Genomic DNA, 27,796 nt, shown 5'->3' with positions numbered 1-27,796 from the left:
CAAATGTCCCTAGGGAGCAAAACTGCCCTTGGTTGAGAACCACCGATATTCAGGGTCCCCTCTCTGCCTAGGAAATTCTTGGTGCATTTGGGGCAGAAGAAAAGGTTGAAGGGGAGTTTTAAGGAGGGGAGCAGGAAGACGACCAAGAGGAGGTCAAGAAAGAAGAGGGAGGCGAGGTGTGGAAGGAAGAGGAGGAGATCCTCAAACGGAAAGAGAATTCTCCACATGTCAAGCAAGCAGGATCTATTTCTAACCTGAGTGAGGTCTTCCAGAATACTTTCGTGGCTTTTGCAACAATGCAGTAAGCCATAGTTCAGTGCCTGACTTCCTTTCAGCAAGTTAATAATAGGACAGGAAGAGCCGATCTAAACGAAACTGGAAGAATCGAACAGGCCAGCCAATCTTCCTGACTGGCAACCCAGGTCCCTCCTGCCACGTCTGCCGTTAAGCCCCGCCCCCCCTTGTCCTTGCCCTCACCCCACACCTGGTGGGAGTGGGTGCTCCTGGTGGGAAGTCCTGAGGGGTGCGGGCCAGGCTGCCCTCTTTTTTTAAAGATTTTATTTATTTATTTGACAGAGAGAGATCACAAGTAGGCAGAGAGGCAGGCAGAGAGAGAGGAAGGGAAGCAGGCTCCCCGCTGAGCAGAGACCCCCTCCCCCCCGCCCATGTGGGACTCAAGAAAGAGGGAACAGGCACTCCTGTTCCCTCTTTCTTGAAGCAACATTGCTGTGGCTCAGAACCAGCCGCCTGGTAACCTCCGCATCCATCAGAGATCTGCCTCATGGGCCACTTGCATTTCCTGCTCCATAAAAATAGTCCGATAACAAATATGGGACATTTAAAAAAGGAAAAACCTGGGGTGCCTGGATGGCTCAGTGGGTTAAAGCCTCTGCCTTTGGCTCAGGTCATGATCTCAGGATCCTGGGATCGAGCCCTATGTGGAGCTCCCTGCCCAGCAGGAAGTCTGCTTCTCCCTCTCTCCGCCTAGGTTCTCTCTTCCTGTGACTCTTAACTAAGTAAAGAAAATCTTTATAAACAACAACAAAAAAAAGAGGCAAATAGCTGAAGGCTTTGCAGGTCATGTGGTCTCTATTACAAGGACTCAAGTCGGCCACAGTAGCAAAAGAGCAACCACAGACAATATGTAAATGAAAGAATATGGCTATGTGCCAATAAAACTTTATTTTCAAAACCAGGCTCTGGCGGCATCTGGCTCACAGGCTGTAGTCAGCTGACACCTGGTCTGCGTAAAGCAGAGACCGGGTCCTCTGGTGGGGGTGAGCACGGGGTGCATGTGGGAGACACGGGAGGACCACAAGCTCAAATTCTTACATGGACCACAGAGGTAACACACATGAAATGAAAACGATCCTGGTTCCAGCCTTTGTTCTTCTCCACTTAAAGCACCAACGCTGCAAAATATGTCTCTGCTCTAAGAAAAACTGCCCAGCCCTGCAGTGTGAGCAATGTCGCTGGCATTTAGCCGGGACGTTGGCGAGACAACAGCGAGCAGCAGAACTCGGGGCCCATCTTAAGGGGCAGCCCCCGCTCAGCTCCAGTGATGGAGACAGCGAGGCAAACACACACCCCCAGTGCGGCCAGAGCTCAGGAAGAAGCCAGCAAGCCTAGACCCCCCTCAGCTGTCCCCACTGTTAATACACTACCCCAGCCCAACAAGGAACTTCTGTGAGTATTTTTTAGTTGTTAAGACAATGCACGGGCCTGACAAGTAAGACCTAGCTCACCCACTTATCTAGCTCATCCTATACTCAAAGGCAGTGAGGGGAAGCCCCATCATTCCTTTTCCCTCTTTGATCGAAAGTATACCTATGGCCACCCAATCTGTTAACAGATTCTCAAGCCTTTAATGATGGGAAGGAGGGGTAAAACCTTTCAGAAGGGAATCTTCCTAGTCAAATGTCCCAAGAACCAAAAATTAGAGTGGCTATTTTGCAGTGAAGGTCCTAAAGTCATTCGCAGAAAGATACATTCTTCGGATACCGCAGGGTATCTGGCAACCTGATCTTCCACAAAACGCCAGGAGTGTCCTTCCAGGCTTTAGGCTGTCTCTCCCCAGCCCAATCCCAAGAAAAAGCACCTCCAAGTTTTCAAACCTTTCCTACAGAGTGAAACCACTAGACCAAAAGGCTATTTAAAACTAACTGTAGGGGTGCCTGGGTGGCTCAGTGGGTTAAAGCCTCTGCTTTCAGCTCAGGTCATGATCCCAGGGTCCTGGGATCGAGCCCCACATTGGGCTCTCTGCTCAGCAGGGAGCCTGCTTCCTTTCCTCCTTTCTCTCTCTGCCTACTTGTGATCTGTCTGTCAAATAAATAAATAAAATGTTTAAAAAAAAAAAAAAAGGTAATTGTAGCGGCTCCTGGTGGCTCAGTCAGTTAAGCATCTGCCTTCGACTCAGGTCATGATATCAGGGGTCCCGGGATGGAGTCCCGCATCAAGGGAGTCTGCTTTTCCCTCTCCCGCTGCCCCTCCCCACCCCCCCACTTGCACATACATGCTCTCTCTCTCTCAAATATATAAATAAAATCTTTTTCAAAAAAATTATAGGGCAGGCGTCTGGGTGGCTCAGTGGGTTGGGCCTCTGTCTTTGGCTCAGGTCATGATCTCAGGGTCCTGAGATCGGGCCCCGCATCGGGCTCTCCTCTCAGCAGGGAGCCTGCTTCCACCTCTCTCTCTGCCTACCTGTGATCTCTGCCTGTCAAATAAATTAATAAAATTTTTTTAAAAAATTAATTACAGGGGCATGTGGGTGGCCCCATCAGTTGGGTATCAGCCTTTGTCTTGGGTCATAATCCCAGGGTCCTGGGACTGAGCCCTGCATCAGGCTCCCTGCTTGGCGAGAAGCGTGTTCTCCTTCTCCCTGTCTGCTACTCCCCCTGCTTGCTGTCGCTCTCTCTGTCCAATAAATAAATGAAATCTTTAAAATAATAATAGTAATTATAAGCCTTAAATACTTGTTTTTCCAAAAAACAAAGTGTGTTTTAAGGTTCTTCTTACAACTCCCCTAAAAATTACTGAATTCCTAATATATGAAAAATGGATGAAATAAGGTCCAACCTTAAAAATTCAACTCCTGGAGGCACCTGGGCGGCTCAATGGGTTAAAGCCTCTCCCTTCAGCTCAGGTCATGATCCCAGGGTCCTGAGATCAAACCCCGCATAGGGCTCTCTGCTCAGCTGGGAGCCTGCTTTCCCCACCCCACCCCCCACCCCCGTCTCTCTCTGCCTACTTGTGATCTCTGTCTGTCAAATAAATAAATAAAATCTTTAAAAAAAAAAATTCAACCCCTATCTCCATTTGGTAGTAAAAAAGTCTACCAAAAAAGGAAAAATGGGGGGGGGGGGTGTTTGCTTGTTTTTATAAGCCAAGAAAAGCTTTATCCCTTTTTTTTTTTTTAAAGATTTTATTTATTTATTTGACAGAGAGATCACAAGTAGGCAGAGAGGCAGGCAGAGAGAGAGGAGGAAGCAGGCTCCCTGCTGAGCAGAGAGCCCGATGCGGAACTCGATCCCAGGACCCTGAGATCATGACCTGAGCCGAAGGCAGCAGCTTAACCCACTGAGCCACCCAGGCGCCCAGCTTTATCCCTTTTTTGAACACAAAAAATAAATTAAAGAAAATGAGAAGAGGAGGGAAGCATATTGATATACGCCGAAATTCAAAGGCACCTGAAAGCCTGAAAGAGCCGGAATCAGTAGGAATAAGCAAAGCAAACAGAGTTTGACAATGGGGAGGGTTGGGGAAGGTGGAAAACTAGAACACCCGGTGTCTAACGGGCAGGCTCAGCAAAAGAAATGAAATCTTGCCATTTGCAAAAACATGGATGGAACTAAAGGGTATTAGGCTGAGCGAAATTAAGTCAATCAGGTAAAGACAATTATCATATGATCTCCCTGATATGAGGAATTTGAGGGGGGCGGTGTTAGGGAAGGAAATCTTGAAACAAGATGGGATTGGGAGGGAGACAAACCAGAAGAAACTCTTAATCTCAAGAAACAAACAGAGGGTTGCTGGGGGTTGGGGGCTAGGGAGAGGGTGACTGGGTTATGGACACTGGGGAGGTTATGTGCTACAGTGCTATGAAATGTGTAAGCCTGATGACTCACAGACCAGTACCCCTGGGGCAAATAATACATTATATGTTAGTAAAAATAATTTTTAAAAATTTAAGAAAATAAAGGGGCAGGCTCTACTCCACTCCAACTATTGCTGGATTTTTCTGAGTTTCTGTAAGAACCCAAAAATATAAGTTGTTACTTGAAATCTCATGATCTTCAAATGGTGGTGAATAAGAAATTACACTACTGGTAAAACCCAGCACTTACAGACCTACAATTTGCTTTTAATTCCATAATTTAGTAATGCTATAAAATTCTAGAAGAAAGAAAGAGGAAAAGGAAAGTGTCCAGAAGAAATTTTTTTTAAGGGATTTAAGTTCCCCTTAAGGAAAAACAGACTGTTACAGGAGAGAGGCTGCTGCTACAGTGCAAATATTATGTACTAGAATGAATTATGGGGTCAAGGGTCAGGAACGTCACTTCTTTGCAGTGAAGCCCGTTTATCCTCTGCCAACTCCTGACTGTTTGGCCCCAGGGAGTTTTAGGCTGAAAAACAAACCTACAATCAGCCTTTTGATGTTTCCAGCCCAAACCCCTATTTTACAAGATAACTAAATCTCAAAGATGGGCAAGCAACTGACAGGGTCCCACACTGAGTCTCCCAGACACAGTGGGGCTAGAAAGAGCCAGATCTCTAGGACCCGAAGGCATTTCCCCTGTGCAACAGTCCCATAAACTCTTCTATCAATACTGAGGATGACAAATTATTGAGGAGCGTAATCGTGCCCCATGTCCAGCCCCTCCCAGTCCCATCTTTTCCAAACCCAGAGTGTGCTATGTATTCACGAGAAGCAACCCCAACCCCCCACCGTTGTGACAGCACCCACCAAACACTGGCCACTTTCTGGAAGCTGCCAGTCTGGAAGGGGACACGGACTGAAAAATGTGTCCCTGAGGTCATGAGCCTTCAATGTTACAGAAATGGTCCTAACACATGGATGGGGACGGGAGAAGAAAATGCATGGACTCCCCAAGGAGATCCGCTTCCAGAAAGAGAGGTACAAGCCACACTCCAAAAAGTGTGATTCACGTGAGCACACACAGGGAGAGGCCAAAGGAGAAGGCTTTCTGCAAAGACCGGACACTCCGCCTCGTGCCTTCCTGGTACCTGGTAAGGGAGAGTTTGCCCAGGAAGTTAAATTATTAGCTAAGTTAAAGTTTGGGGATTATCTGTGGCCTTCCTGTTTCTTTCTCTTCTTATTTTTTTCTTTTCTTTTCTTTTCTTTTTTGAAGGGAGAAAATCTCTTCTAGGATCCAGCCCAGTGTGGAGCCCGAGGCAGGGCTCAACCTCAGGCGCCTTGAGATCATGACCTGAGCCAAAAATCAAGAGTCAGATGCTCAAGCAACTGAGCCCCCAGGCACCCGTCTGTGTTGCTTAGTCTTCACTGCCAGCAGCTATGGGATGGCTTCTGGGTGACAGGGATGCGTCATCAGTGCTTCAAGCCAGACCGAAGCAGCTTCTGAGGCCGAGGAGACACCTTAACTTCTCTGAACCTCCGTGTTTTCATCTGTAAAATGGTCACAATGCAGCCCTTTCCCACGGGATTATTACAAACAGGAGCTCAGAAAAATGCCTTAAAACAAGAAGTGGCACATGGCCAACCCACGCCTCTTAGTATTATTATCACCAGCACATTGCATGTGCTTCTCAATCCCTGAGACATTTATTCAGGACCCATTTCTTCTCTTTTAACGGGATTCCCATCTCATTAGACCTTTACTATCCGACACAGTAGCTGTAAGCCACAGGCAGTCAACAAATTAAAATTAAATTAAAAATTCAGTTCCTCCAAGAAACAGACTCTTAACTAGAGAGAACAAACTGCTGGTGACCAGAGGGGCGGTGGGGGGTGGGGATGAAGTCAAGTGCACGTACTGTGAGGAGTACTGGGCGTTGCAGGGAAGTGTTGAACCACCACACTGTATGCCTGAAACTGACACTGCGCTCGATATTAACTGGAATTTAAATAAAAACTTATTTTTTTGGTTAAAAAAAGAAAAAAGAAAGGAAAAAAATAAAAATAAAAACCCAGTCCCTGGGTCACATTTGCCATCTGCAGGTGTTCAATGGCCACAGGTGGCTTGTGGCGATTACACACAACAGCACAGATCTAGAACATCTCTGTGGCTGCCGTTTCATTACTTCACACCAAGCTCGTGTGATTATTCCACTTGGGATCGAGCCTGGCTTTGTTTTTATTATTACGACTGACATGTGTCGCTCATTTCATCACCACACCCCGTGAAATCCCATTCCTCCCATTCCAGTGGCTAGGCCAACCAGGCACGAAGAGGTTAACTTGTCCACGGCCACACCGCAAAGGCAGCGCTGGCATTTCGCTATATAATTTTGAGCATGGAAATAGATTAGTGTGCAGAAATGCACCCCTCTCCCAGTTCTGGACATTTAACCATTGCTAGGTTCTTCCCAGGAAAGCGACAACCTTGTTTTATTCAACCTCCGATCCCCAGGGCCCACTCTGGCACACCGTAATGCACGAGATGCATGAAGGCATCCCGAGGAATTCCTACCGAAATGCTCCCAGAACCACTGGGGCATTCTGCTTCCTCCAGGGCCAGGAGATCTGATGTTGTGGACCACTAAAGCATCTACCATTTTTTTTATATCAGAAGAGTATTGAGCCTGCATCAGAGAATTTTAAAGCTAAGTCTCTTAAGATCTAAGACAGCTAATGGATGTTCCTATCTGGCTGAGAGGTGTCGGCTGCAGGTGGACGGGTTCCAGAAAAAGACTCTGATCGCCCCAGGGGTGATGCGCAGTGAGAGGAAATGGTGACCAATTACCAAAGAGGACAGTAGACAATGGGTAGAGCCAGCAGCTGCGTTACCACAGACCTAAACCTGTTATTTTACAGATGAGAAAGCTGAGACCAGGAGGGGAGAGCCTGCCTCAGCCCCATTCTACCGAAATGGCCTAGCAGGAAAAACTTTTCAGGCCACCTGGGGAAAACAGCCCTAGAGTGTTAAGTTAAGAAATCCAAGGAAAATCCCCAAATCCTATAGCACAGTATCTTCAGCTCATCTGGGTCACTGCCCTGTCCCCAAAACAGATCTGGAAAAGCCACTGGAAATTTCTACACAAACCCATTTGGAACTGCCCTTCTTGTCTTATACAAATGACAGCTGGAGCAAGGCAGCTTGTTAAATGCCAAGAACACAGGCTGTCAGAAACACCCGGAAAGCTACAGCACTGCTCACTACCGCCTTTGTCCTGCTGGTGTGGACGCCATTCCCAGCGGCCCTTTACCTGCTCCTTATTGTTATTGTTCAGTAAGCCGGGTTTCTTTTTCTTTTTAATGGGGCTTGTGGATGTGTCCTGTGGCGAGTGGCCATTGGAAGAATGCGGAGGGCTGGGGAATTTTCTTTTCTGGGCTGTTCTCTCTGTGGAGCCAGGATCTGAAAGAGACACACAGGACCACGTATTTTAAAGCAGTCATCAGGGAGGCCGAGGCCCCCCAGGGAGAGGGTGTGTGGGACACGAGACATTCCGACCCCAGACCCAATGCCGTTGTAGTGTTCATTCGTTCATCTTCCTAGAATACACTCCCTCCATCCTTTTGGTTAACGGTCTCAAAAGTCACACACTCTTTCTTCAGTCTGCATACCATTTTTGTTAAAATTTTAATTCACTGCTATCGTAAAAAAAAATTGAGAAACTTCACATAATCACCTAGACTTCTGGCTTTTCTTAACAAAACAAAACACACACAAATTGGGGCCTGCGTGGCCTTATGGTCCCAGACTGCTCTGTGTATCAACCGGTGAGCCATTTATTTAGTTGGAAATGTACTCACCATTTTGCCAAAATCCCCACCCTTCTCTACAGTGTCCCTGCTGACCGTGAGTTGTGTCACAGAGACCCTAGTACCATCCTCATCCCAAAGAAGTATTTCTCCTGTACCCATGCCTGATGGCAACAGCCAGGAAACCAGGAAGGACAGCCCAGAAAGGCCACACACTTCCAGAAATCAAAGGCATACATACTTCTTTGTGAAAGACAACAACAGTGATGGTGGTGTGCTTGTTTGGGACTTTCCTCCAAAGGGGTCAGACACAAAGGACATTCTCCTGGTTTCTCCTCTGTGATGCGCCAGCCCACCAACCCTTGCCGATTCATTCCCTCCCATTTTTACTCTCCCAGCGTCTCATTTAAGCCCAGAGACTTCCACCAGCACCCCATCTTCACCTGCAAGGCCTTGGGTCCACTCCATGCCCTCCGGCTGTCTCATTAGCGTCGGGACGAAGTAAGGGCCCAGGGTGGTGTGCCTTACATTCTGAGAAAGAGAAGTTACAGGCACAAGGAAAGACAGCTACGCGAGAGCACAGGGGATGGGGTGGGATGTGGAATCCAGAAGGACGACTATCCCCAACGCGAAACTGACGATGTGCCTCCTCCAGTTTTAACTCACAGGCAAGCCCCAGCATGCGGGACGCGCCGTGCGTCACCAGCCTCTGCGTGTGGACAGGGGCCCCTGGGCAGATGAACACAGCCCAGTACAGACACGTGCAAGGCCTCCTAGGGGTCTCCTTCTGCCTGAAAGACCATCTTCCAAGCAGGCTCATTAAAGGAGACCGTGAACGACTTCGGCAAAAGCTGATCCACAGGATGGAACGTTCCCGTCTCACCGGGCAACTTCAGAAAAACCCCGAACAAGTGTTCCGGGTGCTGCACTGACACACAGCCCCCTGAGGAAATGAAATGCTAACCACAGGCACCTTGAGGGAGACAGACCCCAGAGTTCGGAGGATCATAACACACGTGGAGGCCCAGAGAACCTGAAGGGATGGCCCCGAGGCACATGGGGAACAACCCTAGGGTGTAAGAAGGAAAATCTCCAAATGCTACAGCACAGGAGCTTCAGCTCAGTTGGGTCACTGCTCAGCAAGTTTAACAGGAAAACTTCCCGAAAAGGCAGAGCCTGGACCTGGCGCTCCCCTAGAGAGAGCCTCCTCTCGCTCGTGCCCAGCAGAGGTCCTTACCCCTCTCCGCCCTCATCGGTGAAGGCTCACTTCCTCCACCTAGAAATGCATGCTACGGATACAGTCACAGGAAGCAAAGCACCCCTAAGGTGATTCAAATGAGACACCGAGTGTTGTATCCCCATCTGGAAATAACGACCATGTCCACAAATCGAAGACTGGTCTAATAACATACCATAGGCACACACTAGAATATTCTTTCTTCATTTCATTTTTTTACATAATCTCCTGCCCAACGTGGGGCTTGAACTCACAACCTAGATATCAAGGGCCACATGCTCTATCAACTGAGCCAGCCAGGCGCCTCCCCCCCCATAGAGTCGAATATTCCCCAGCCATTAAGAATAAGGAGGCACCTCTATGCAAACAGATCCATGACTATCTGCGAGCTTCTGCATCAGGCAAAAGAGCAGGACACACTGAGCGCCATTAAAAGACTGACACGCACACCCTCCAAAAAACAACGTTAGAAATCGAACTTTGCACAAGCCTAGAACATTCCCAGATGAACACAAAACTACTACGGAGTTCTCAACTGGGACGAGCGGCTGCCCGGGGGTAGGGAAACATGCAGGAGAAAGGGGAGGGATCATTTTCACTGTGTACCCTTGTAAACTGTATTTATCATGAGTGTAGATGACTTTATCAAAATAAATTTAAAGTGAGGCATTTAGGAAGTTCAGGAGCATGCAAAAAGGCAGCAGGTACAAACCAAAGCCAGGAACGAGCAAATGACGGAAGGCCTGATTCAGGAAAAACAATGTCACCGGATGGACAAAGCTGGGACCCACCACCATGGGCTTGGGGACTGCAGTCTGGGATTTGTTCAGCGTAGAGCTGGAAAACCCAAATAACCCTGCTCAAATGTCAGAGGATGTGTGATTAAGAAGGGTGTTTTGGTTGGGCGCCTGGGTGGCTCAGCTGCTTAAGGGTCTAACTCTTGATCTCAGCTCAGGTCTTGAGATCAAGGTCTGAAGTTCAAGCCCCATGCTGGACTCCACACTGGGTAGTGGAGCCTATTAAAAAGAATTTAAAAAAACAAAAAACAAAAAAACAGAAAGGTGTTTTGGGGGCCCCAAGGAGATGCATCCCAGAAGAAATGGCACCTTGACCAGACAACACTGAAAGCAACTAACTAGGCAACACTTTTGATACTTGTTACATTTTGTTTCATTTGAGGATAGGTATTTTATTCACTTCTTTATTTCAAAGATTTACTTATTTGAGAGAAAGAGCACAGGCAGGGTGGTGGGGGGTGACATGAGGCTTGAAGTGGGGCTCGACAAAGGGCTCCATCTCATGACCCAGAGATCATGACCTGATTCGAAGTCAAGGGTCAGATGCCCAACAGACTAAGCCACCCAGGAGCCACTGAGGATATTTTAAAGAGGAAAGGACATGAGCAAAAACATATCAGCAGAAAAGTTAAGGGCACATTCAGGACAAAAACAACTCGTGTCTTTCCATGTTTGTTAATGGAGCACACTGATTTTGGAAGAGACAGCTTTCCTCGTTGCAAGGACCACCTGGGCATCCTCCTACTCACCGCCAGCAGCGCCCCCAAACACACTGACAACGAAAGGCACCCCCACGTCCTTCCCAAGCACTCAGAGAGGGGTGGTACCAGCCTCCTGAAGAATCACTGGGCTAGAACAGGAGAACAAGGCAGATGATCCACACAGCATAGCCAACACTTAACACAGCCTTTGGGAGCCAGAAAGGACAGCAGCCCCTCCTTGAGCATCTAAGTTACCTGCCAGTAGCTGAGAACCCCCTGGGACGATGGATCCCAGGAAGCAGTCTCCACACTAGCAGCAGTGGCACCTGGGAATTTGTAAGAAATGCACATTCTCAGGCCCTACATCAGAGCTATAAATCAGAAACTCTATAGAGGAAAACCTGGCCATCTGTGGTTTAAGGAGCCCTCCAAGGAATTAGGGAGCACACTGGTTTCAGATGCTCTAGAATGTGTGTTAGGGGAAGGCATTCGAAGCTCTTTCTCACTCGTGTGGAACAGGATTCACTACTGGTAAAACCCACCTCCTCTCCTGCCCCAATGCCACCTGAGGGCTTGGCCTGGGGCTAAGGGAACAGAAGCTGGGCAAGGAGGCACAGCAGGAGAATAAAGACAGCGAACACAGGAGAAAACGCCAGGCTCCATCTACAAAATGGGAGAAGGGAAAAAGAGACCAGGCTGAACTTCTCCTGTGCAGTCCGTGAACGTGTTCCCGGGACCCACAAACCACATGCCACGGTTCTGTACAAGGAGGCAACTTCTGGTAGGCCACGCCTCCTCTACCTAAGTGAGTCATCAACACTAAAGATTAAAACTACACAACCAGACGACCTTAAGGTCCCTTCTGAACTTTGAAATTCATTAATTCCAGCGGAGAGAGGGGAGAAATACACACAGAAGCAATTTGAGCCAGAGACAGCATTTTGTCCAAGCCCAGCAGGAAACCAAAGGGGAAACTGGAGTCCTGCTCAGCGAGGAGGGCTCTGACCAAAGGCTGCCCGTACAGGAGAGGACCCCAACCTTCTAATCCCAGCAAACCACAAAAACCTCAGTTCTGTTCCTGGCTACAAACACACCGACTCCCTCCAGAGCTAATGAGAGACCGGCGGCTGCGTCCAAGGGGCAAGAGTGGAACAGGACCCAAGCAAGACACATCTGTCAAAGGCAGAGGCTTTCCGCGAGGCTCTGGAGGACAAAAGCGAGAAACACCAACTGGCTTCACAGACCTTCGGAAGTCAGCATTCTGAGTTAGAAACCAGACCACTCCTAGGCCTTGGGTGGTGACAGAATGGTGGGCGTGGGCTTTGCTGTAGCCATGGCAACAAAGCCGCCTGTGTAGGACCTTTTCCAGAAAGCTGAGTCAAGTTTTTTTTCCCCCTTCTTTAATGATTTAATTCTGACGAGGATTTATTGCTAAATGCATCTCCTCTATAAACTTGGAAGGCTGACAACAGCCACCGTGGACTGAATCACCAGGGAAATGGCTCAGCCTAGATCTGAAAGTCCTTTCTGTAAGGCAGCAGGGCCTGGCGCCATTCCACTATGGGACAGGCCCACCAGGGACCCGCTCTGCCTCCTACCCCCTCTCCCTCAAAATAAGTCTGGTTCTGAAGGAGTTAACATAGGCAAGGGAGGACAGCTCCTCCAGGCAAAGGACAGAGCGGTGACTCAGGAGAACAGCTTGGCATGGAGCAGGAAACAGCAGAACTTTCCCCTCTTGTGACATTTCAGTGAAATCTTAATAATATGGGAAGGCCTACGGGGTATTAGGAACCAGGCATTTGATGAGATCCTTCTCCAACCTGTGTCTCGTGAACTGCCAGAAATAATCCCACTCAGCCCCTCCGAGATGTCCCCTGACCTAAGCGACACCGGAACTTCAAGATAACCCAGGCTTTTAGCTTTCCTGAGCCACAAGTATTAACAGCTGAGGCTTTCTCTTATTACATACAATGTAGGGGGCCTGGTTCAAAATCCCTTTGGTGTACTTCCCTCTAAGTCACTTGCCCAAGAGGACACAAGAGGCCAGGCGGCTGGGATTTGAACCCAGGTGATGGGACTAGGAGGCTCACACAGGGCCTCACACGGAGAAGATGGCCTCCTCACACAGGGTCTACGTTTCCCAGCACACTCTCATGGGCCTTTTTCCCTCACAACTGCAGGGAGCGGCCTGGGGCTTCTTGGCAGGGTGGTTGAATTCCCCAGGAACTGCATTCACCTCGCCATGGTGGCACCACCCGGAGGCCCAGACCACAGAACGGCTGGGTGGGGGCAGGGGGCCTGCGAGGTCATTTCCGCTCCCGCGGCGCCCCTCTCCCCCCACGTCCCCCTTCCATTCTCCATCCAGGCCTGCCAGACTGGGCCACGGCGGCACCCCAACCCCCACCCACATCCGGCACCTGAGTCACCGCCTTTGACATTCTCCAGAGTCTGGGAAATGACACACCATGACAGGGAATTGTCTCCTCGGGAGAGGGAAAGGGCCCCCGCTGAACTGCCAGGCGCTTCCCCAGGAGGATCAGCCCTCTGGCGTGTCTCTGTGGGCGTTAAATGTCCTTCATGATGTGGACGGAGAGCCTGCCGGGCCTGAATGAAGAGAAAGCCACTCAACAAACGGGCCTTGTGGGCCACAAAGGAAACGGACAGTCTCACACAACACGGGACAGCTGGCCACCCCACCCGGAAGTTGGACCGCACGTTCAGAGAAACCGGGTCCCAGCAGTGCAGCTCAAGGAAGCTACTTAACCTCTCTGTGCCTCTGTCCTTTGGCAGAATGGAGATCAGGGCACCTTAAGGAATTACAAAAGGATTAAGTGAGTCTAGTCCTGGGAGGCTCTCAGCATAATGCCCGCAAAGAGTAGCACTCCAAGAAGGATAGATGTTTTTTTCAAACCAACAATCATCCCTCCTCCTCCTCCTCCTCCTCTTCACCTCCTTCCCCACCCCTCCCATTGCAAAACCAGGCCTAGTCTCCTCAGAAGCGCCTGTGAAGGTCAGAGTTCTGGAAACGTGGAGACAGGACCGAGCCCAGGACATGGCTTCTCCATTTCCATCAGAGTGTGAGCAGTCGGGCTGGCCTCCCGGAGCTGCGAAGGCACGGTCGGGCAGCAGAGGCCTGCGCCGGCTCGGGCTCCCGAGGGCGCGCGCAGACAGCACTCCCGGTCCCTGCCAGCCCTCTGCAGAGCCCACTGCCAGCAAGACCACTTGCCGCTCTCCCAGAAATGGCAAAGCGCAGCTCAGCTTATTATGTTAGCGTGGTGCCCAAGGACAGAGAGCAGGTACCCATGCAGGCCTCTGATCCCCAGGAACTGGAGAGCCTTCTCCAGCCAGTAAGTATATCATCATGAAAGCAGAGCCTGGAATTTCCCTCGGGCCCAGAGCAGAAATGAGAAACGGGGAGCGAAGTTATGGGGACGAGAAGGGGGCAGCGTTTTTCTTGCAGCAGATAATTCCCAAGCCACGAGGAACCCAGGAACGAAAACGAGTAATCCGTTCACTCTCGGAGTGTCTAGAACCGCACCCCCTGGAGACAGGCTACAGCCTGCCCGAGGGGCCTACACAGCCTCCTCCAGGACAGCAGGGCTTCTCCAAGGCCTCCCTGCCTGGGAATGTGAACTTCTCACCCGGACCAGGAAAAGAAGGGCTGGATGGGAATGAGGCCATGGAACAAAAGGGTCATTCTCAACATGAGGGGAACTGTCACTGTCGCAGGGATCCCGAGGACCTCGGAGGCAAAGCAAGCGAGGGGCAAGGAACCCTGGGAAGGGGCGCTTACCTGCCATTGAGAAAGCTCTGCTGCTCAGAGGCCCTCCCCTCTCTTTCAAAGAGAACTGAGGCTCTCCCACGGCAGACATTCCTGCTTCCGGATCCTCAGCAGCCTCTCCCAGGGGGAGGAGGAAGAAGCAAAGAGGACAGGCTAAGAGTCACCACTTACCAGGCCAGCCCCTGTCTTGTACGCACTAGGTGGCCCAGCGCGAGAAGGTCACCCTCACCTCTCTGCAGTGAGGCAGTCTGAGGCAGGGGACGCGCCTTCATGTCCCCAGGCTCTCGGCTCTAATTTATCACCCTCGACAGCCAGCAGCTCCGCTAAGCCCAGAGTCCTCGCGCACTCACCCAGGAGCCATTTACTGCACCGGGTGGGAATAAATGCCGCAGATCGCCATTGTCCCACTGGCTGGAGTGGCAAGTCCAGAAGGGAGTGTGGTGGTTCACAATGGGAAGGTGTTTTGAGCTTTTTTTTTTTTTTCTTTTCCTTAATAATTATCAAATTAACTTTACTTCTCATATGCCTCTCCTAGGGGCCGAGAAAGCCATCCCTCCACTACCCGGTGTCCCTGTGTTTCTCCCTCTCCCGGTCCCCACCCCGAAAATCAGGCAGACAAGGGAGGGGGGTGGGGGAAAGCACATTCACATGTTAAAGGAAAGCCTCCAAACTCGGCCCGCCGGGCTGAAATTGCCGGCCAGCCCGGGAAGAGAGGCTGATTTACAAGTGAATTCACTGTGTTGCGCTCAACAACTACAGGCAATTCCAATCACCCAGCCCCTTCTCCCCCTCCGGGGGATGAGGCCTTCTGGAAAACCGACAACAACTCAACAGCAATTTCCTGGTTCAAGAATGCCAAGCCCTTTCACACTGCACAAAGTGGGGTGGGGGGGGGGGCAGGGCCCAACCTCAGGCCAGAAACCACTGCACCCCACCCACCCCCGCAGCAGGCCCAGGCCCAAAAGGCTGCATGCGTCCAACGTGTGTACATGTTTGAGGCCCTTAACTCTGCCAAGTCACCACAAAGAAAAGTGTGGAGTAACCGGCTGCCTTTGGCCTTTGCTAGGAAGCTGGTCGCGCGGGGAGGGCTCCTCTGGTGACGCAGACCGTCTGCATTTTTTATCCGGGCTGAGCCTGGTCCCCACCCCACCCCTCACCCCCAGCGCAGCTCAGCTTCTAGAAAGCTCAGGTGATGGTGGGTGGCTTTCAGATGGCGGCAGGGAGCCGCGGCCATCGGAGAGCCAGCTCAGAAATAAAAAGGCAACTCTTGTCTGTGGCAGCTGACGTGGGCAAGTGGGCTGAGGGGAGAGAAGGGAAGTGAGGAGGCTCAGATGAAAAAAACGGGGGCGGCTGGACACCCGGCGGCACCTGGCGCTAGCCTCGTGCAAGGGCACCTCAGGCAAAACTGGGGAAAGTGCTAAGACCCCGGGGGAAGAGGGGACAGTTAGCTCATGGTGATCCTTTGACTCAGCAAGGATTTCAGACTGAAATGCAAAAAATCGTCATGCAGCCGTGAAATGGAAGGAAGAAATCTCGGCTTTCTGTCCTGGCATGGAACAAACTCTAAGTGAAAAAGGGCCAGAAATAGACCCGAGTGAAAGAAACTGGGTTTGCAAAGGCCTGGAGGAACGCACCCGGAAATCAGGAGACGCCAGACTCGTCTTTTGGTTCTTTCTGACCATGGGTTGGGCCACGTAAAATATGTTTAAGTGGCGATGAGAGAGCATGGAGCTCACCCCATGCCAAGGCCCACCTCTGCATTCCCAGGCACCCAGCACATGGAAGCAGCTCAGGACATGGTCCCGGCATTCCCCAGGAGCTGCCTGGAGGAGGCCTGGGTATTCAGAACAGCAGAGAGCAGTGGTTCTCACCAGGTCTCCCCAGGAGACACGTGGCAACGTCCGGAAACATTTCTGGTTGCCACAACGAGAGAAAGAAAGGAGTCGCTCCTCGCCTCTAGTGGGTGGGAGGCAGGGATGCTGCGGACCACCCTACCCGGCACGGGACGGCCGCCCCACGACAGAATGATCAGCCCCAGGATGTCAATAAGGGCCGGGGTTGAGAGATCCTGGTGTCAAGAAGCTTCCGCTAAGCTGTGAGTGGCCAGGCAGGTCTGACCTTGTGTAAATGCGCCACGCAAAGAGGCATCTCTACCCATTAAGAGGGAACGTAATGCCTAGTATTTTACCAGACTGCACATTTTAAACAGAAGAAAACAACGGAATCAGTGAGTCAAATATTCGAGTCACTGAGCAACTCCCAGACATCTAGCCTAACCAGGGAACTGTAGGGAGAAGGTCCCCGCCCTGGAGGGAAGGCAGAGAAAATTATAATAATATTATAATATATAATATATAATAATAATAATAGCTGACAGTTGGAAACACTGTTCTAAACACCATCAGTGTATTTACTCACGGCCTGGGTTCTACCAGAGGGTAGGTACTGAGTATTCCCATTTTACTGACAAAGAAACTGAGGCCCGGAGGAAAACAGGCCCGCGATGAAGTGGCTGGCCAACAGCAAGCGGATGGAAAATATATTCCACACAGTATGTGAGACATATCAATTACACACAGACAAAAAGCTGAGCAGGAGAAATACGAGGTCTGTGAATGACACGAGTCAGAAGAAAGGGTGTAGCCAGCCACAAAAATATTTCTGTTTTCTTCTCAAACAAAACTCGGTGATTCACACCTACTATTTCTTGAGACGTGATCTGATGAGTCCTCTGAGGACTCCTTCCCGAGGGGTGGGGTTTCTGCATGCATCTGTTAGAGGCGGCTCAGACAAGCACACGTATGCGCTCAAGGCCACCTCCATCGAGGAAGCACGCGGGCGACTCACGGCAGCTGGCTCCCACCCCAGGGCCCTCACTGCACCGGTCAACGGGCTTCCCTACCGTTTTCAGTGCTACCTTGCAATTCTCTATCACCGAAGGCGTGCTTGCTGTGGGCCAAGGACAGCCCAGCACTATTTATTGTTCAGTGTGTGGGCCCGGCAACCACACCACTAGGTCTGATTCCAAGTACCGCCACCTGCCAGCTGTGAATCCTATGGCAAGTTCCTTGGTCTCTTTGTGCCTACGCTAATTCAGCGACAACCAGCAGAATCTTTCTAAAAGGGTTATTAGAATTCAAGGAGACAGCACATGTCCCACGAACAGCATCTCACTTTATTGTGAGAGCTCAAACCGGTTTCCCCAACTCTTTCCATGCCTTCCCCGCTGATTTGCACCAAACTAGCTCTTCTCTGTTTCTGAAAAGGTTCACTGAAGGGCACCTCCGTGGCTCAGTCCACTGAGCGGCTGCCTTTGGCGAGTCATGATCCCGGGGTCCTGGGATCGAGCCACATGGCAGGGAGTCGGCTTCTTCCTCTCCCTCTGCCCTTCCCCCAGCTGGTGCACACACTCTCTCTCTCTCAAATATATAAACAAAATCTTAAAAAAAAAAACCAGTTCACCGAAGAGAGTCAAACTTTCGCAACAAGTCCTCTGGCTGGCACAGATTCAACCAAGCCAGGCTCAGCATCTCCTCCCCGATAAAAACCCCAACAGTCCAGGTGGCCCTCAGTACCCCATCCCTCCCTTCCCCACAGAACTTCTTCCCTCTGATTCCTCAAGTGAGGCTCTCAAAAGCCGGAAGAGGGCTGGCTTCAGATGGCTAGCAGGCTAGCTGTCTGCAGAAGGTATTATGGGGCCCAGCCTTGCAGGGTTCACGCGGTCCCAGGCACAGAGCAAGTGCCCTGCAAAGGGGTGTTCCTCCCCTGCCCATCTTCTGCCCGTTCCTGGTCAGTCCCACCTGCACTGCTGCCTCCTTGGTCTGAGCACCAAAGAGCCAGGAAATTAATTCACCTACCCTCAATAGCAGACTTCTTCCAACCTGAATAAGATGGGCAGCCCCTGCTTTAACTACGTGAGGGACTTACTGCACAAACCTAACAGTTATCCAGACCTACAGGCCGTCACGCAGCTGCTCACCTGCTCTCCTCCATCCACTGAACCCTAACCACAGTGGCCTCTCACAAGACAAACTCCTGTGCACTTGCTGACGTTTCCATCTAGAATGTTCTATGCTCAACCTTCCCATACCTGGCAACTTCAGCTTTTGGCTCAAACCTCACTCTGCAACCTTCTGCCCTCTTACCATCCTGGAGAGAGAGAGAGAGACTGTGTGTGTGTGTGTGTGTGTGTGTGTGTGTGTGTGTGTGTTCTTGCTGTCTTAACAGCGATCTCTCACTGAAAATTATCGAAAATTATTTTCTTCTTTTCCTGATTCACTTATTTTTCTGTGTCTCCTCCAGAAGGTGACCTCGATCTCGGTTTTTCTGTCTCTCTTTGCAGTGGCCCAGCGTGTGGCACCGGGCCTGGCTTTAGGGCCTGGCTCAGAGGTGTCCCCAAGGGCACACATCTGACCAGGTAACTGAGCAACAGGAGAGGGTTAGCAAAGGTCTGAGGTGTGCCAGCAGCCGTGACTCACAGGAAACTCCTGATCTCTGTCCCCAGTCTAAGAATTTTCTAAGAATTTCTCCCAGCAATCCACGAAGGCAGGAGCGGTGTGAAGTCCATGAGGAAGAGGACATCAGAGAGGACCCGGCCGTTTCAGGGTCCAAAACCTAGAAACCAGAGCCCCAGAGAGCGAATTCACATCTCAACAGGTACTCGGCATTCTGTTTCTTGCCTAAAGAGCCCATTTCCCCCAAAAGGAGGGGATTAAGGATTTAAATACCGGGCGGGATGGGGCGGCCCAGCTACACACAATTACTGACAGACCAGAGGGGGAAATCAGGAGGTTTTTCACAAGCCCCCTATTTCCCAGCTCCGCATTCTTCCTGCGCATTCTTCCTGCGGAGAGCTATTGTCTCGGAGTCATCTAGAGTTAAAGAGGGGGAATGACTTTCTCCGGGGAAAACATGTTCCCTGCTGGGAGACCCCCCACCGTGATGACCATTTAACCAATTTTTTTCAGTCCCGATTCTTGCCCTTTTTCGCAGCAGATCCTTAGAAAGCCCGAGGATCTCTTTTCAACCCCTCCCTTAATCCTGGCTCGGATGTAGATTCTGTCCCTGCAAGAGGATGCCAGGACCCAGAGGGGGCGTGAACACCTCTCCAAGCGTGGGCAGGGCAGGTTCACCTTCCCTCCATCCCGCTCTCGGGTTTGAGTCGAGAGAACCTAAATCTGTCCCCACACCACCAAGCTTGACTGGAGGCTAGATTTTAAACACACGTGTATTCAATTCCCAGCAACGAGTGTGTCTGGTCCCAACTCAAGACCTTGCAACCTGTTTTCAGCCTGCTGTGTCTGGCTAGGTTGGTTCTTGGAGGTGGTTGAAGAGATGTAGGACAAAACCAGGTCAGTCTCATTAGGAACAGGGACCTAGTGACAGCTGACATCATGATCCAGGGACCTCAATGCGACGCAGTCGGTCTACAGCCACTGCCCGGGCTGCTGGTAGCCCAATGAGGGACTGACTGCTGGCAGAATTCAGTCCGCTCACAGCTGGGAGACACATTTTTTAAAATTTCAGTCACCGACATTTTAAAATCGGGGGACACGGCATCTAGAATAAATCCAGACTACTAACTTCTCTTAAAAACAAAAACAACGGAACAGAAGACCTGGCCACACAGGGACGGTCCCCTTCTCCACACAAAACATCCCTCCCGGGCTGCCCACCCCCTTAGGACGCAACACGATATTCCCCATTTGCCAAGGCCTCCATTATTTTTTAACTGTCAAGATAATTAAATCTCACCTTGAAAATCTCTTAAAGGCAGCGTCAAGCAGAGAAGGACAAGGCAAATGCAGGGAGAAGAGTTATGGGATGCTCTGCTAGGACAGCCAAGTTCCAGACAGTTCAACCTCAGGGGAGCAGAACTCACCACCCCAAAATACAGCTCTTTGGCACAAGCATTAATTCAGGTGGGTTACTTTAAAGAACCTGGAAACAGGGCAGCAGCTCTGAAAACACCAAGTAAAAATCACCCTTTTGCAAGAGATGTTTTAACAAGCATCAGAAAAATCTCCATTTGTAAGAGTATCTTCCCAGCGACACCAGGAAAAGGGGAATGACTAAATCTCTCAAAACTCTTATCAATGGAGAAGACCACAACTTAAATCTGCATAACAACCTGACCCTTGTTCCCTGTAAGTCTCCTGGGGACCTCCCCTCACGGACTCCCCACCCCCAACACCTTCGGTCCTGTTGCTAAAGACGGTGTCTGTTTCAGGTAATGGCTTTGGCCATAGCAAGGAGCTACCCTCTTTCTGGGCCTGTCATATGAACAAGCATTAATAAACTTGTGTTTGTTTTCATCCTGTTAATCTGTCTTACATCAATTATTAGACCAGCCAATGACTCTAGAAGAAGAGAGAACTTTTTCGCCCCTATAGTGTAAGTTAGTTTATATTTTTATAAGGGGGTAGAAAGGATAATTGAAAACACATCAAACTGTTAACACCGGTTACCTTGCTTGAGAAGATTTTTAGCTTATTCTTTGTGTATACTTTGCCTAGTTACAAATGAGATGAGGGACCGTTTGGAAAGATAGTTTCTCTCTCTCTCTCTCTCTCTCTCTCTCTGCTGCTTCTCTGCTAGGCCCCATTTACTCCTGTTCTACATTTCACCTTGCATCTGAGTCAACCAAAGAAGTGACGTCCCCGTCTCAAGGGGGAAGCAAGACAGTGAATCATTCTCAGAGTTGAGTTTCGTCCTAGGCCCCAAAACACCTGAAAATATCTAAGAAGAACTGAATCCCGAGCTGGAGGACATGAGTTTCGAACAAACCACCGGCATCAACACCCCTGCCTTGGACGGTTTAAGGAGTAACATCTACTGTTCACCCGGATGGGACCCTACCCTGGATTCCTGAAGGAGCATCTGCCCCGGACCCTTGTCCAGTGTAAACCCCCAACCCCAAGCAGCAGGCGGACCCACCTCTCCTCTTTTCAGAGTCTCCCAGACACCCTGTCTGCCCTACTCTTTCTCTCACATTATTCAGTAAACTCAGCTCTCTTCCTCCTGTCTGTATTTGATTCCTATTCTTCCAGAGGCCAAGGATCTTCTTGGTGCAGTCTTGTGGGACCCACTCTGGGTCCTTAGAATGGCCTGCCTATATCTCAAAGAGATGCACTGCCTTTCTTGTTGGAAAAGGAAATCCAGTGATCCATTTTCTTCCCTTTATGAGTTAATATTTCGTGGGAGATTTTTTTTCTTTTTACCCAAAAAACACTGAACAGCTACTACAAATCACTAGCGCCGTGGTGTTCCCAGACAGACAGACCTGGTACAGACCTAGTGGCAAGCGAAGAGACACATAGGTAAATGAATTCGACAACAGAGGATTTATTTTGGGAGGCCGAGGAGACGGCGCCCCAGCACACCCTGGGCTATTTGCCTCCAGCTAGCATGTCGAGATGCCAAAGGGCCTGGCAAAAAGTCGGTTCAATGGGGCCTGGACAAGAAATGCCAACTTCAGGGGCGCCTGGGTGGCTCAGTGGGTTAAGCCGCTGCCTTCAGCTCAGGTCATGATCTCAGGGTCCTGGGATCGAGTCCCGCATGGGGCTCTCTGCTCAGCAGGGAGCCCACTTCCTCCTCTCTCTCTCTCTGCCTGCCTCTCCGACTACTTGTGATTTCTCTCTGTCAAACAAATAAATAAAATCTTTAAAAAAAAAAAAAAAAAAGAAAGAAAAAAAAGAAATGCCAACTTGAGAACACAGGGAGATAGCCATGCACACCCTTGGCAGAAGTTCTGGAAAAAACAAGAGGCCCAAGAGAGTCTGATCAAGCAAAACTTCATCCCTGATGTCATAATTATCTATTCAGCGTACTCTATGCTGCGCCAATCCCGGACTAGGTTATTTTCACCCGCAGCACCCGGCACAGCACCCAGCACAGCACCCCCCCAAGGTATTAAAGTTCCAAAGCAGTGCTGTCCCAACAGTGCTTCCTACGATGACAGCAACGTTCTACACCCACGCCTGCCCAATGAGGCTGCCTCAGCTCCACGCGGCAACTGGGCAACTGAAATGCGGCTGGTACTACTCTCATTTTTTTTTAATTTTAATTAATGTAAATGTAAACAGCCCCACAGAGCAGACAGCATAGCAATAAGCAGCTCTGTATTAAGCAGTCAAGAGAGCCAGCCAGACAAGCAAGCAGACAGGACCTCCTGAATCCTCCAACCCCATTCCCTCCTGGAGGGATTTGCCAGGTGTCTTCAAGGCATCATGATCTGATGCCTAGACATAGGTTGATGGACTTGTGTTTGATTTCCTCCTCAGTCTAGACTGAAAATTCTCAAGCCTTTAGTATGTGTAAGAATGCCTGATCAGAGCTGATTACTGTACCTTCTTGGGCAATTTAAGGGACTTTCCAGGGTGATTTTGATTTGGAAGCCAAAGGACTCCATAGAAGGAGGTGTAAATGATGGCTTAGTAGGAGGGGGAAGGGCGTGGGTCCCCAAGCATGTGGAGAAGGTGAGGGCAAGGCAGTCACCTGGAGAGCAAACCAGAAGGACCTGCTAAGGTGTGCCTCAACGAGGAGCAGGCAAGAACCTGAACTATCCCAGGGTCCACACTTGGCATGGAAGGCTGTAGAGGGCCATGGGCATGGCAGGTCTGCAGGGATGCTGACCCAAGCCTAGAAAGGACAGGGCGTAGGGCCTTGAATCTCTCTCTGCTCAAGACTGTAGTCTTTAGAAGTCCTTGGAAATTTCAAGCAGGAGCAGGACAATCGGAATTGTGTTTTAGAAAGGGCCCTACCAGAGTGGTATTACTACTTCGGGAAGGAAAGAATCAGAGGGAAGGGGGCCATTTCCAAGAGTGCTATGTCCCTGGGGGGAAAGAAAGACAGGCCACCAATCGTTCCAGAGAGAGCAGACATCTGAGCTTGGGTAATTATTTCCAGGCACGGATTATGCTGGAAACAAAGCCACCCTCTCTAGCTGAAAGGCTGTTTTTACTTCGTTCTCCAGGATAAAAGTTCTAGGCATCTGATAGACAAAGTCAAGCCATTCACTCATTCGTTGGAAATAAATATTTATTGCACACCAACCAGAATGGGCACGGTGGTAATAAAAGACCCACCGGCCATAACGGGATCAAGAAAAACAAAAGGCAGGACCCACCCTCATTGGGAGCCTTCGACTGGGGGGGGGGGGGGGGGCTGGGAGGTTAGGAGAGAAGAGAGGGGCGATCTCCCAGGTAGGAGCAAAGACTCTATGGTTACAGATGCCACTCTCCGATCTCGAAGATCGTTGTGGCCCAAGTAGGAGAGAAAAGGGGAACCCAGAGCAAGCTGAAAGGGAGGACAGAGGCCAACACATGGGGCTTTTAGGATTTTGATCTTCAGCCTCAAACTAAGGAGAGAGCACTTAAGGGCTTCAAATAGGAGCCGCTTCTTTCAGAAGGACTGGGAGGTGGACGGCACAGAGACCTAAGGAACAATTAACAAACCACTGCCGTCAAGAGGGATAACCTACAGAATGATATTTAGGACCTAACACTGTAGGAAAATGACACAAAAAAGGCAAAAGGACAGAAGAATTAAGAGTGAAGTCCCTTATCTCTGACCTAGAGAATTTATCTCTATCTTAGCCATCACCGCCTAGCAGGTGTTTTGTTGAGGGTGGGAGGGGTGGGCGGGAGGTGAAATCAATTAGGGACACATCAAGTTCGAGACACCCATGAACGACAGACAGGTAGGGAGGTCAGGTAGACGGCTGGCCCTCTCTGCCTCATGACTCAGGAAAAAATCTAGGCTGGAAATAAAAAATGTGTGAGTCACAAAGCGATGAATGTGGGCGAGATCACTCAGGGAGAGAACATGCCGGGAGAGGGGAGGCCAGGGCCAAGCTTTCTACAACGCCAACATCTAACGGCTGACGAGCAGAGAGGGGGCCAGGAAAAGCAGGACTGAGGTGGCAAAAGAAGAGCCAAGGAAGAGATGGTTTCCAGGAGAAGGATGAAGGGCACCGTCCAGTGCGTCTGTCAGATCGAGGTGGAAAAGTATGGCTCCACGGGAAAAGGCAACAAGCACTGAGTCTCCAAGAAGCTCCGTCCACAGGAAGCTCACGGAGAATGCTAAGACGCACACATGGAGGGCCCACGCAGAAGGCACAACGGAGCTAGCAGGACCAACTGGGAGGTGAGGAACCCAAGAGACAGGAATACAGACACTTCTCGTAAGAAATCTGGCTTTAAAGAGGCCAGACACAGGGAGAGTGGCGAGTAGAATCACGCAGCGTCAACAAAAGGGTAGGTGGGAGACAGTTCCGTGTGCTTCCAAGTCTAAACGTTCATCAAAACGTTCAACAGACTTGCCCTAGGACCCCCAGAACCCCACTCCTCCTACCTACATTTATAACCAAGAGAAACGAAAACATCTATCCCCACAGAAACGCGTACAAAATTTTCACATCGACATGTACTCAGAGTTGCCAAAAAGTGGGAACAAGTTGAATGGATGGATGAGTGGAAACACAAAACATGATATACCCACAACATAGCATTCTTCAGCCATAAAAAGAATAATGTCCTGAGGCACATGGGTGGCTCAGTGGGTTAAAGCCTCCGCCTTCCCCTCAGGTCATGATCCCAGGGTCCTGGGATCGCGCCCTGCATGGGGCTCTCTGCTCAGTGGGGAGCCTGCTTCCTCCTCTCTTGTCTCTGCCTGCCTCTCTGCCTTACTTGTCTGTCAAATAAATAAAATCTTAAAAAAAAAAAAAAAAAGAATGATGTCCTGACATATGCTACAATGGGGTAAGTCTCGAAAGCATTATGTCTAAGAAGTCAGACACAAAAGGTCACAGACTCTGACTTCGTTTATATGAAACAACCAAAATAAACAAATTCACAGGGACAAAAGGCAGACTCGTGGTTGTCAGGGGCTGGGGTAAAGGGACAATGGGGAGTGATTATTAATGGGGATGGGGCTTCTTACTGGGATGAGGAAAATGTTAAAAATCGATCGTGGTGACGGATGCACAACTCTGAACATATTAAAAACCAGTGAAGTGTGTACTTTAAAATGGAGATGTGTACAATATGTGAATTGTATCTCAATAAAGCTTTTGGTTTGGATTTGTTGTTTTTTTTTTCTTAAAGTCTGTGAAATTCTGGGTTTCTAGGTTCCCAGGAGAGCTGGAGATGGGTAGAAGGACCTTGGGGTAGGGGTCGGTAGGGCCCTACGATATTGCCCTCCACCCCCACTAGGAGACGTGGACTCTCCAAACTTGCTCCCCTCAAGTCAATGGTAAAGGACCCACCATCAAGGGAAGAAACCTATTTGAAAGCTTCAGGCAAAAAAAAAGGGCCAGGATCTCTCAAAGACCTTAGACCTGGTACCTTAATGCTACGAGCATTTAGAGCAAGAAAAGGACATGGTTCTTTTTAAACTAATGTTGAAAACGGTCCATTTTAGATCACAGTCTTCTGGAATAACAGAGGTCACATAAACATAATAGCATGGGTCAGGCTTCAGAAATGCCCCCCCCCAAAAGAAAAAAATGAGGCAAACACAAAGTTCTCCACAAGTGAACCACAAAACATAATTGCACGCACAGGGCGACAGGATCCCACGAACAGATGCACAGCCTATGACACTCTGGCCGAGAGAGGGTAGATTTCTCATTTGGAAAGCCATTCTCCAACATCTGCAGAGTTCCGGGACATGTTAAACCTTCTTAGGAGAGTAACAGTCTGGTAATCTAACTCACAAATAAATGCTTTCCGTTGCACAGTACATGCATGGGATGGCATTTCTTGGGCTACAGAAGAGCCAAAATACAGTTAAAAATACTGATGCTCATTTTTTAAAAGAAAATTCTCAGTACTGCTGCATCACACTGTGATTTAAGAATGTTTACGGTTATATTTTCTTAAAGAGTTTCCTTAGGGGGGGAAAAAAAAAATGACAGAAGGTCTCTATCTCATAGCCATCCTCATAAACAATCCCTTTGTGAAACAGTCTTCATTTACATACAACAGTGAGAACAAGGATCCTGTACTAATTAAGGTCTGGGGCTGGTTAGCAAATTGCTGTAATTGTATTTTCTCTAGCATCCTGTCTCAGAAAACATATCCCTAACCCAGGCAAATCTCAGCAAGAATGATACTGTTCAAGATTTTAATATCTCGGGCTTCCGCTGCATCTGTGCAGTTTCCAAGTGGCTCATTCCCTTGTGCGGGTGACATTACACAGACATTTTTAAAAATGGTTTCAGCTTTGGCAGCCTGGCATCCACACACCACAGTCATTACCGCAAAATGCACACAGAGCAGGATCAAGAGGCAAGCAGCCCAAACAGGGGAGCCTTTGTATGGAGACGTGAACTCCCAGAGACCATCATTTTTCAGACTTCAAGTCCCTGGCCTTGGAGGGGCTTGCTCTGAGTCATGCCTCGTGTGGCCAAAAATCCTGCAACGAGCTTTACTGTGAGCAGTCTCCTGCAGAGAATGCAAACTGACAAGCCACTTCTGACCCAGAGATGTGTGCTGTTGGGTTTGCCCACGTGGGCTCTGAGAAACTGACCTGCACCAACCACATCTCCAAGTCAGGTGTTCTTATGGGGGGGAGGGGCGGGGGGGTAGATCCGGGCAACACTGGCCGAGCCACAGTCCTGCTGGTGAGCAATCAGATGGATGCACACTCCCACATTGGAGAGCGGACAGGAGCACCCCGAGGCGCCAAGTCAGCTCATTTCACTCATCTACCTTGCAGACATCTGACTTAGCACCCTTGGGATAGAGCACTTGGCTCTATGTACAGAGGTTGAAACTCAAAAGACAAAACCTGACCCCAGTTCTCCACTTTGCCACTCGATTAATCCCGCTGAGCCTCCATTTCCTTGGCTGTAAAGTGGGAATAACGACACATCTACATCCCAGCGTTACTGCAAAAGTCCAATGAAGTAGGGCGCCTGGGTGGCTCCGTGGGTTAAAGCCTCTGCCTTCAGCTCAGGTCATGATCTCAGGGTCCTGGGATAGAGCCCCGCATCGGGAATCTCTGCTCAGCAGGGAGCCTGCTTCTGCCTGCCTCTCTGCCTACTTGTGATATCTCTCTGTCAAATAAATAAATAAAATCTTTGATTTTAAAAAAAAAAATGAAGTAATAGAATAGCATAAAATACCTGGCACCCAGTAAGTACTCAGAAGACACCAGCGTGGCCAACACACTTGACATCTAGACGGTCCTTCCAATTTGTACCTAAGCCTCTACCCTCAAACACAAATGTCAACCTGACATCTTAAAAGCTGGAAAGCTTTGTCTCCAGAGAACTAAAAGGCTCCAGTAAATGCCCAGACTGGGGTGATGGCAACGACTGGCTTGGGGATTATTCAAGTTAATAAATGGGTATGTGTCATGGATGTACAAACTGAA

General features: G+C 49.7%; 1 protein-coding gene and 1 long non-coding RNA gene across 22 annotated transcripts in view; one reads left to right on the top strand and one right to left on the bottom strand.

Annotated features, from left to right (window-relative positions):
- Nucleotides 1-27,796, bottom strand: part of ZMYND8 (zinc finger MYND-type containing 8) — a 139,848-nt gene that overhangs the window by 80,240 nt on the left and 31,812 nt on the right. For 18 of the 20 annotated variants that reach the window (XM_059132928.1, XM_059132947.1, XM_059132929.1 and 15 more), the window contains one exon: nt 7,405-7,553. In XM_059132928.1, the coding sequence (XP_058988911.1) occupies nt 7,405-7,553 (149 nt within the window). Of the gene's footprint in view, nt 1-7,404; nt 7,554-8,343; nt 9,066-14,428; nt 14,553-27,796 lie in introns of those variants that run through there. The other 2 variants (XM_059132934.1, XM_059132936.1) reach the window with 2 other exon arrangements.
- LOC131807516 (uncharacterized) lies at nt 18,697-21,445 on the top strand. Of its 2 annotated transcripts, none has more exons than XR_009344521.1 (3): nt 18,697-19,072; nt 20,189-20,337; nt 21,133-21,445. It is a non-coding gene; the product is annotated as an uncharacterized LOC131807516 (long non-coding RNA). The 2 variants fall into 2 exon arrangements; XR_009344520.1 differs by having other exon boundaries at nt 21,014-21,445.

Source organism: Mustela lutreola, chromosome 9 (assembly GCF_030435805.1).
Source record: "Mustela lutreola isolate mMusLut2 chromosome 9, mMusLut2.pri, whole genome shotgun sequence".
Taxonomy (NCBI): domain Eukaryota; kingdom Metazoa; phylum Chordata; class Mammalia; order Carnivora; family Mustelidae; genus Mustela; species Mustela lutreola.
The sequence above is the reverse complement of the archived record's forward strand: the minus strand, read 5'-3'. Positions and strand labels throughout refer to the sequence as shown.